At 42.2% G+C, this 11,263-nt stretch overlaps 1 protein-coding gene across 1 annotated transcript in view; it reads left to right on the top strand.

The window, feature by feature from the left end:
* The first annotated feature begins 1,556 nt into the window (after positions 1-1,556).
* The window catches only part of DYRK4 (dual specificity tyrosine phosphorylation regulated kinase 4), a 49,887-nt gene continuing 40,180 nt past the window's right edge, over positions 1,557-11,263 (top strand). Inside the window, exons 1-2 of the mRNA XM_053662036.1 lie at positions 1,557-1,654; positions 7,000-7,096. Coding sequence (XP_053518011.1) covers positions 1,557-1,654; positions 7,000-7,096 — 195 coding nt within the window. The remainder of the gene's footprint in view (positions 1,655-6,999; positions 7,097-11,263) is intronic.

Raw genomic sequence — 11,263 nt, 5'->3', positions numbered from 1 at the left:
CAGGATCTTCAGTCTGCATCATGCTCTGCACGAGACCTGTTTCCCGGCCCGTTGATAGTTTGTTAAGTCGTCACTAAATAACATCTCTCCCTGCCCCAAAGTCTTCCCTCCTGCATTTTCTGTTAGTAAATGGCACCACCACAAACTCAGGTGCCTAAGATACTGTCACCCTTCAACTTCAACTGCCAAGTTCTATTTCATTTCCTCAGCTGCTCAAAAACTGTTCTCCTTCCACTTACTGTCCCTAGCCTGTGCATTCTTGTCTTGATTCTTAACCTACTCAGGCCTACCCTCCGTGCCTTTATTGCTAGAGAGTTTTCTAAAAGTCAGTGTGAACACCATTAAAATCCAGGCCCTGGCTGGTGTGGCTCAATGGTTGAGTGACAGCCTGCAAACCCAAAGGGTTGCTGGTTTGATTCCCAGTCAGGGCACATGCCTGGGTTGCCGGCCAGGTCCCCAGTAGGAGATGTGGGAGAGGCAACCACACACTGATGTTTCTTTCCCTCTTTCTCCTTCCCTTACCCTCTAATCTAAAAATATATAGAATATATAAAATAAAATCCACACACATACACCTTAGCCTATTTAGCTCATGAGATGTGTCAAATCAGTCTGACCCCTACTGACACCCGTGGTACCGTATGGCCCTGCGGCCTCCCTGAGCCTTCAGACTGGCTCTTATTTGCCTTCTTTACATGCTAATTCCTACTTGTCCTTGAAACCTCAAATTCAACTCAGCTTTTCGAAAACCTTTATTTGGCCCTCACTGGTATCGCACCTGCAAACCAAAGGGTTTCCGGTTTGATTCCCAGTCAGGGAACATGCCTGGGTTCTGGGACCTGCAGGTCTCCAGTAGGGGATGTGGGAGAGGCAACCACACACTGATGTTTCTCTACTCCTTTCCTTCCCCTCTCTCTCAAAATAAATAAAATCTCTTTTAAAAAGCTTTAATTTCTTCTATGGACAAAACTGTATTGCTTCAGGCCACGCTACTGATGTTCAACTATAGCTTTCCTTAAGTTTCCCTCTTAAAACCCGGCGCAGAGCAAGTGCTCAGAAAGTGTCCATGGGACGAACACTTTGTATCCAAACTGTAGCTGTGAGCTTCTAGTAACCTCGCACATTGAAAAGGAAGAGGATAAGGATAATTTCACGAGTCTGGTCTGTTCTGACAACTCTAACCTCTTTCCGTAGGGAAATCCTTCCATTCTTGTCCCAAACATGAAAGAACTGGGGCAAGAGAATAGGAGCAGACGAAAAGAGACGTGTTTTTCAGGTGGATGTGAAAGGTGGTTGGGGACTGGACCAGAGCCTTAAGTTCAGCTCCAGAGTCATAAAAAGGGCGGACGCAATTTCTATAGCGACGAGAGGAGGGTGTGGCTTCCCAGCTACACTCCAGGGTTGCGGGTCTGCACCAGCCTCCTGCAGCTCTTCCCATCTCCGACCCCCACCGAGCCAAGTAAGGGTGAGAGGCTGCGGGGGCCCGTGATCAGGCGGGGGCCAGCCAGGTAGGTCCAAGCGGCCCTGTCCTTCTAGGGGAAGAGGCGTTTGAGGCAATGGGGGAAGGAGGTGGCGTGAGCAGGGAGAAGGAAGGACATACTGAATGCAAAAAAGTAGGCGAGGACGTGCGGGTCGGAGGAGAGAGAGGCGGTGGGTGAGTGCGGGAAGAAGGCAAATACAATGTTAGATCTTCTGAGCAGCTGCATACCACAACCCCACCTTAATAACCTTTCTATTAATGGAACGTTGCATCGCTGAGTGCAGGTGGGAGAGGTGGCTGTTAGGGACTCTTAGGAGTTCCCTACTCTGAAACTGCTAACAGCCCTGACTCCAACGGCTCTGGGCACAAAACTCTCTTACCCGCTTTGTGTGTGTTCACTGCCCGTCCTGTCCTTTGGGTCCCAAGTGCGCCCCCGACCTTCTGCCGATGGTCTGGTTGATACCAAACCATTCCGACCCAGCCCGTAGCCCTGCACCTCCAAGCTCCGCCAGAGCCCAGTCCTTGACATGAGAGTACTTCAAGGTGTATTCATCCAGAGCAACGCTTTCCTCTCCGGTGCTACTTGCCGTTCTGGGGTAACTCCTAATGCTAGCAAAAATTTTTCCTTAAAAAGGGGATGAAAGATGCGAAATTGGGGATTTTTTAAAAGTGGGGTTAATTTGTGGTATTTGCTATGTTTGAAATGTCCGTCAGCCAGTTCAAGGACTTAAGTAACTTGTGACCCCTCAGACGTTTTAAAAGACTGACCATCAACAATCTTAATTCACACTTCACCGTTAAGACCTAAACAGAGATTTGGCAAAAGTGTGAGGTCATTTAAATGAAGAGTTCAGAAGTGTCCCTTCTGAGCAATCTTGCTTGAGGGATTTAATCACCTACATGTGGTAGACTTGTAAAATCTAGTTCTAAGGAATTCTGGATAGACTGTGCCTGCTCAGTCCTGTGGCTTGAGTCTGTTATTTCCCTTCCTTGTTTTAGTCCTTATCAGAAGAGTAACGACAACCTGAGGGGAGTCTCAACGTGCCAGCCACTCTTCCCTGCCATTTTCCTCTCAGCTCCATATTGTCAGCAACTTGGCTAGAATGCGTGCTTCTCAGACTGGGGAGGCCCCAGTACTGGGAGCCATTGGTTTTCCAACTGACCCAACACTAACGTGTTGTGACAGCTGAACAGAGCAAATACTGGTCCAGGTCCCATTAACGGTCCTACAGTGACCAGATGAGAGATGTAAAGATGTCACTGCCTGACTTAGCATTGATTACAACATAATCTAAAGTAGAAAACTGGCCACTTTAAGAGAGGTGGTAAAATTAGAAAACAGAGAGGGACAATCACACTTCAGATTCTCTCTGTTATGCTTGGATACTCGATCATATGAAAAGGGGTTTGAAGCAAAACCTGGAGGCGAGTAGGTGCATGGGGAGGCAAAAAGCCAATTTTAGATATTCAAAAACTCTTGAGTAGAAGAGTGAGCAGATGTTTTCTGTGTTGCTCTGCAGAGGATAACAACTAGAGGGCAGGCTGCTCAACATCATTTCTTCCCATCAACATTCACTGAACACCAGCCATATGTAAATTAACAGCTGGGTGTGAAGTGGGGTGCCTGGAAAAACTGAGCTCTGTCTGTCACAGAAACATTCAGGGAGAAATGGGCTGCTTGCCCTGAGTCCTTTCTAAAGAGGATTCCTGCTCAGGGTGGGAAAAGGGACGAGAGGGCCTCTGAAACCTTTTATGGCTTGAAAGTCTGTGGGTCCATGGACCATGAAGAGTTTTCAGGAGAATTGCAGAGGGGGAAAGAGTTCTCTTTGGCACAAGTAAAAGTAACTTAAATATATTAAGTACATAATCTGTTCACAGAAAAACAAGGGGAATCCCTGCTCCTTTTAGCTGGCCACAATTTCTGCCCCAAAGGTAGCCCCCAAGCATAAAGCTCAAACTACTGACAACTGCAATAGAAATACTGAAATCATAGCAGGTAAATCTCAAAAAAGATACTTCTTTTCTGGGCACAGGCATTTGGTACACATAGATAACTCGTGTATGGAACACGGCGCACACAGTGGCACTGGCGCCACTGTTCATGGGTGTGCTTTGCCCACCAGGCTTTGAACTTCTGAAAGCAAGCATTCTGTTTTATTTCTCTTTGAATTGCCATGCTTAGCACAGTATTTGGCATGTATTTGGTGGCCTGAAATTTTCTGATGAATAGATCTAAATTATCTTGGATCCCTCTCCCTTCGGCAAATTTGTACTAAGAGCATCCAGTAAATAAGTCATTATCTTCAACCTTTGATAAATATAAAAAACAAAATATAAGCTCATTATCCCTGTCCCCAAGAGATTCACAAGATGAGATGAAAATATATACACCTAAGAGAATTAACACTAAGGCTGTTGAAAAAGTGCCAAAACGTTGCCCTGGCTGGTGTAGCTCAGTGGATTGAGCACAGGCCTGCAAACCAGAGGATCGCAGTTCAATTCCACAGTCAGGGCACATGTCTGGGTTGCAGGCCGGTTCCCTGCAGGCCAGTTCCCAGCAGGGGACGCACGAAAGGCAACCATACATTGATGTTTCTCTCCCTCTCTCCTTCCCCTCTAAAGATAGATAAATAAATAAATGATTTTTTTTTAAAGTGCCAAAATGATCCCCGCAGACATAAGTGTTGAAATTCAGAGGAAGGAGATTGGTATAGACCAGTACAGATTAATAGGGAAACTCTGATCTTCATAATAATAGGAGGAGTTTTTACGTTTTTAGTTTCAGTTCCCAAAGCCATATTCACTCTATTGCTGAGCTGAATTCAAGTGGAAGCCATATTCAATTCATTAAGAAAGGCATGGAATTCTTTGGTAACCACAGAATTATCCAAATGAGGGAACTCAAGGAATAAATCACAACAGAACTTTTCCACCCCCAAGTCTGGCAGTATTTAATAGAATCAAAGACACTTTGAACTGGACGGGAAATTAAAGGTGTTCTGGTCCAGCCTCATCATTTTACAGCTGGAGACACTGAGTGTGGAGAAGATAGGCGACTTGGCTCAAAATCTATCTGGGGCAGCACTGAGACTAGACTCCAAGATTCCTCAGCATTTTCATCTGGTTTCAGGTTGTCTTCACCGACAGAGCAAACAAAACTGAACAGAAGAAGCTCCATTTGCTTGGAAAGATGCACATGGGCATTCATTTTATCCTACTTCCCTGTGAAGTAGATGGAGGGAGCAATTGACCCAGAGCCTTGGCGGGAAAAATTGTATCCATTCGTTCCCAATGTTTGGATTTTACAAATCCCATACTGAATTGATAGCCGAAATTGTACTAGCTCTGTCTCCAGAATTATTCCTGGGCTCATTCTTCTGCTCTGTCCTGACTGCCATTGCCCCGGTGGAGGCCCTTATCATCTCTTGCCTGAGCCTCCTACCTGAGCTCCTCCAAACCATGCTCCATGATATTTACAGAGAAATGGTCCTAAAATGCAAATCTGGGCCATGGACACTGTGGCTCAGTTTGTTGGAGCACTGTCTCATAGAACAAAAGGATGCTGGTTTGGTTCCTGGTCAGGGCATGTTCCCGGGTTCCAGGTTTGATCCCTGGTTGGGGCACCTATAAGAGGGCAGTGAATCAATGTTTCTCTCTCTCTCTCTCTCTCTTCCCTATCTCCTAAAAATGAAAAAGATGTGCCAGTTGAGGATAAAATTTTTTTTAAATACAGATTTGGTCTTATCACCCTTAGAATAGCCACATAGGCCCCAATGCCTTGGCTACGTGGACTATGTGACTCTTTACAGTCCAACCCCTTCTTTGGCCCTCCACCAGCAGTGCCCAGTGACTATGCTCCTAATTTCTGAAAAAGGTTATGTTCTTTTATACGTCTGTGCTTTGTGCAGTCTCACCCATCTGCCCATGACTCTGTGCCTGTCCTGTTTATTCTTCAAGGACAGTTCCACTCTGCTCAGGTGTGAAGGCTTCCTCAGTTCTTCCAGCAGAGTTAGCCACCACCCTGAGGTGCACCCCGTTAGCTCTCTGCCCAGACCTCGGTTACTGTGTTGGGCGTGTTCACTCTGATGGCCTGTCTCCATGGGTCCCCCTCCTGGATAATGAGCTCTCCCAAAGGCAGAGGCCATGTCAGCTTCATCGGAGGAATTTCTCAGCAAGTATTTGTAGGAAGGAAGGAAGGAAGGAAGGAAGGAAGGAAGGAAGGAAGGAAGGAAGGAAGGAAGGAAGGAAGGAAGGAAGGAAGGAAGGAAGGAAGGAAAGAAGGGAGGGAGGGAGGGAGGGAGGAAGGGCAGAAGTAAAAAGATCATTTGCTGAGAAGCAGCTATTACTGTTGTTTGCTTTTGGGTAGAATTTTTCATATTATTGTGTGTGTGTGTGCGTGTGTTAAAATTAACATTCCTATTCACCTCCCCAACCCTACCCCTCACTAAACTTTTTACAGTTTTTTTCTAGATCCTTCAATATGCCTGATAAAGAAAACATCTTGTTTCTTCTTAAGTAAATATTGGATCATTATACATATTTTCATCTTTGTACTCAATATATTATGAACATACATAAAGATTTACCTCATTCTTTAAAAGTGATTATATTCATAATACATATGTGCCATCATTTTAGATTTCTTGTATATCAACAAATGATTTTTGATTTTTCATCATTATGCAGCTATGTTGTTGTGACTCGTCTTTAATACTCTGAATAAGTTCAAAATTGTGATACTGTCACTGTTTATTATAGTGTCTTTGAGAACCTCCCAATGGAATGATTTGCAGAAGCTGTGATAGTGTTTGCATTGGTTCCTGTTCCGTCCCTATTTCATGTGTTCATAATTCCCTTAGTTCTGTCTAGTGTCTGAGGCTGAAAAGGGGCTTCCACAACATTGGAGTTTTAGCAGTGGCCTGCTAATGTAGCAGGAGTGTGCCAGTAGTGTGAGAGCCCTCTAAGACTCTACCTTCCTCTTACATAAGCCATCATATAAACTAGATTCCATACACTTAGGTGAGTAATTTTTTTCATCTTGAAGTGAGTTATTTATTTATAGAGCTGTGCTCTGAATGAGGAGGGTGCAATATGGCCAAATGAGATCCAGGGACAGCGTTTCTACCAATTGTTCCCCTTTTCTCTTTTTATAGGCATTAAGCTACTAAGTAACCACTAAAATATCTGTATTTTAGGGCAAAAGTATTTGTGGCAAGAGAATGGTTTAAGTTAACTAGGGGAAATGGGCCTTTTTGCATGGTGTCCTAAATTGCTCACCACCTCATTAGGTCATCTTCCTTTCTTGGCTCCTGTGCCCCTCTTCCCTGAGCACCTGAGGACTGATGCCAAGGTGCCCCCAGAGGGAAACTAAGAGGAACAGCAGAGACGCAGCCACTGCTTTTAGGCCCACCACCGTTCCCCTCCAAGCCTGTCCTGTGCTCTTTGCATCCCTGGGTGTGGAGGCCATTGCTTATATTTCGCTCCTACTGCCAATTTATTTTGTGCTCTCCCTCCTGCAGGACTAGAATGGATGCTAAAAATCCAAAGAAATGCAGTGTCACATCCTTCCCGGTATTGAAAACAAAAAAGGATCAAAACACTCTCACTTTTGTGAAGGTAAGAATCCTGGAATTTCATTTGGACAAGAAAATGCTATCATCTAGAAGATTTGGGGACCCAGGACCCAGTGGCGATTGTGTCCCCACATTTTACAGATGGGGAAACCGAGCTTCAGCTGAAGTTAACTAGTCATGGCCATAAACCAGTGAATGGAGGAGAACATTCAAACACCTCATCTTTTTTCTTTAGTTGTACTTATATTTTGTTAGTTTCTATTGAATTTATTGGAGTGACATTGGTTAATAACATTATATAATTTTCAGGTGTATAAGATTATAATTTGGCATCTGTGTACTCTATAGCATGCTCACCACCTGAAGTCTATTTTTCTTTGGTTATTATATGTTTGACCCCCTTTTCCACTTTGCTCCCCTTTACTCCTTTCTTCCTCTGGTAGCCCCTACTCTGTTGTACCTATGAGTTTATTCTTGTTTGTTTTGTTAGTTCATATGTTACTTTTTGCTTGTATTCCACATATGAGTGAAATCATATGGTTCTTGTCCTTTACTGTTTAACTTATTTCCCTTAGCATATTAATCTCAGGGTTTATTCATATGGTTGCAGATTTCAATATCTCATCTTTTTATGGCTGAGTAATATTCCACTGTATATATGTACCACATCATTAGCCAATCATCAGTCCATAGATGCTTATGATGTTTTCCATGTCTTGGCAATTGTAAATAATGCTGCAATGAACATAGGAGTATATGTATTTTTTCCAATAAGTGTTTTCATATTTTCAGGTAAATACTCAGATGTCTTGCTAGATCATATGGTGGTTTTAGTCCTAATTTTTTGAGGAGCCTTCATACTGTTTTCCACAGTGGCTGCACCATTTACATTCCCACTAACAGTGCATAGGCAAACCCATATTCTTAACCACTCTGTTCCATGCAGCTTTGCTGAGTAATGTCAGTTCTGTTAAAAATTGTCATGTACAATTCCTTAATATAATTGGTATTAAGAAAAGCAAATTCTGCTGCAGTTACAGTGACATGAATTGTTAAAAAATAAAATTTACAATCACACTGAAGATAAATTCACTTAGGTTGTATTTATAATAACTGCTGGCAAATCAACAATATCATTTAAAATACTATTTAAACTAATAACCATTGTCTTTACATTGGTAATCATTCTGAAGGGCCATAAGTAAATGCCTTTTCACCACCTGTTTGTTTTCTCCAGTGGGCTTCTCATCCAATGAAGTGAACAGACTTTTAAGTGAGGAGATGCAAACAAGGCAATAACTGTCCCCAGAATATAAAAGTTTGGGTAGTTATATTAACTGGAGGATGAAAGGAGTAGTTTAATTCCTTAACCTAAAAATCACTAATGATGGGAGGTCTATGGATCTCAGCATATCAACTGCCAAACAGGTGTTCAAAATATTATTTTAGATATTTAAATAACAATAATAATTGATTTCATGTTATTTAATATGTTATAAGTATATTTGTAATAATAATTAAATATTTAAGTATTTTCTATATGAGGGGTGTCAACCTCATTTTCACTGGGGGCCTCATCAGCCTCGTGGTTGCCTTCAAAGGGTCGAACAAATTTTAGGACTGTATAAATGTCACTACTCCTTAACTAGGGGCAAAGAGTTTGGTGCTGCCACCAGGTAGAAACAAGGTGCTGGGCTGGATAAATCAAGGTGGAGGGCCAGGTTTGGCCCATGGGCCTTGCATTTGCCACCTATATGATTCTTTAAGAGAACAGGTTTTAATATAGGATTAAGTAATAATATAATTACTAATATGTGTAATAGTAACACAATTATATTAATAGAATAGTATGTGTGGCATACAGTAGTATAGTATTCTTTTAAACTACTCACATCCACTTGTCTAAAACATTGTAAAAAATTAAAGATCCATTTACCAAAGTCCTTTGTGTCTGCTGTGTATGGAGAGTCCCAATACTTACCTCGCTGTCAAAGACCACAAGACTTGCACAGAGGCCCTCAATCACACAGGGCCTCTCTGCCCTTCAGGAAAATGCTCTCATGTTGTAGTTTAGGGAACATACCCTCTTCCGAAGCTCAGTTACCTCAGCTAGTAAGTTGGAGGATTTGGGGCTCTACTGCAACTCTTTTCAAAGAAAACTGTTGCCTCACAGGCAGTCATTTTCTGGGACTGGAGGAGCTAGCAGAGCTGCAGGGTCTCGGGTTTGGCCATCCCAAGAGAAGAACCTGGGAGAGGCCTGGGGGAGAAAACTCTGTTGACGTAGGATGCTGCTTTATGATTTCCCTGACAATCAATGAGTTAGTGCTACACAGTATACCTGAAAGTGTAGTTAAGATACATTTTCTAAAAAATAAAAATAAATAAGAATTCTATTTTCAGCACTGGAAGTTTAGGTACTCCTGTTATTTCTCTTCTCTCCTTTAAATCGTTCAGTTGCTGAATGCTATCTCCTTAGACAGGCCTTCCCTCACCACACCTTCTAATCATATTATTTGTTTGTTTAAGTGTTCATTGTCCTCACCCTCGAGAACTGCACTGTGCATTCAATATTGCAGCTACTGGCCACGTGAGGCCATGAAGCCCCTGACATGAAGCTAGTCCAAGTGGAGGTGTGAAGTGTGCTGTAAGTGAAAAATACACACTACATCTTGCCCTGCCTGGGTAGCTCAGCTGGTCCGAGTGTCCCGCTGTTGCGCCAAGGGTGTAGGTTCACTCCCCATTAGGAGCAAATGCAGAGATGAACGGTGGATGTTCGGATGAGTGGGACAGCAGTTGCTGTCTTCTCTCTCCCTTCCTCTCCCTCTAAAATCAAGAAATAAAAAGGTAATAGTTAAAAAAACACATCACATGTCAAAAAGATTGGTGTGAAAAAAATGAATGTAAAATATTTTATTGAGAATTGTTTGTAACTTGGTGGATTTTATAGCATGTTAATACCTCAATATTTTACAAAATCATTGTATATTGATTATGTGTTACTACACCATTCTGAATATAGTGCATTAAATACAATATAATAGTAAAATTAATTTTACCTGTTTCTTCTTACTTTATTAATGGGGCTACTAGAAAAATTTCCATTACACAGGTAGCTCACAGTATATTTTTACAGATAGTTGCTCTCACATGGAAGCTCCATAACAGCACAGATATTGAGTGCCCACTAGTTTCAGGCATTGTCCTGGGTGCTGAGGGTATGGTGGAGAACAAAACAGAAACAAAACAAAACCTCTCAGGCAGCTTAAAATTGGGATTCTTTGTAGAAAGACCAGGTGGTACATTTGCATACCGAGGATAGCAATGACCAGCCCTCATTTTCCTCAGTGGTCAAGAGTAGAGATTTAACTTAACCAGTAGTTCCCCAGCCTTAGCTGTATCATATATTTATAATCACCTGGGGGAAGTTTTGAAGACCAGTGATATCAGAATTTCTAGGGGGTCGTGGGCTTATTTTAAAAAGTTTCTGTCACATGGGGACAGATGTCTGCTTAAACATCCACTATGAGACCCTGTTTAGGTTGTTAAGTCTTTCTATTTGCTGGCTGTGAAACTGGAATGGTGATCCCTACCTCTCCTGATTGAATGAAATGAGAGAGCATGGGCTTGCTGCCTGGCAGATGTTGAAAGCTCAATGTATAGCAGCTGCTTTTACCTTTGCAGCTTCTCTCTCTTTACCAGAAAGGGGGTTCCTATAGATGACAGGCTTATTAATGAGTGTCCCACAGTAGAAGAGGTTATCTGAGAGCTATTCATTCACTCTCATTTCTGTACCTCATCATTAATCAATTGGAAAAACAAACAAATAAACAAACAAACAAACAAACAAGCAATTTGTCCATTTGGTATTGCAAAGGAACCGAATTCACATTTATAACTGAAGAGAGAACCAAAAACAGAATCCAATTGCCAGTTTTGTTTAGGTTTTTACTGTGACACACTATAAAAGGTGAATTATAACAATGAATTCATTTTTAAAATGCAAACTGAAGTCTCAGGTGAGAAGAACATATAAGGGTCACAGAACTAAGAATTAAAACATTTAAACTCTAGCCACAAGCAGTCAATCTAGAATTGGGGGCTCAGTGAAAAATGGGCATACAGGGTGGAACAAAGGAGGTTTACAGTTGTTCGTATTGAAAATAAAACAATAACAAATAATACAAAAGTAAATTGTTTGCATACTTACAAG

The sequence above is a fragment of the Artibeus jamaicensis genome, unplaced genomic scaffold (genome assembly GCF_021234435.1).
Source record: "Artibeus jamaicensis isolate MK-2021 breed Jamaican fruit bat unplaced genomic scaffold, CSHL_Jam_final contig_1028, whole genome shotgun sequence".
Classification (NCBI taxonomy): domain Eukaryota; kingdom Metazoa; phylum Chordata; class Mammalia; order Chiroptera; family Phyllostomidae; genus Artibeus; species Artibeus jamaicensis.
Note: the sequence above shows the minus strand (reverse complement) of the source record. Positions and strands in the feature narration are given on the sequence as shown.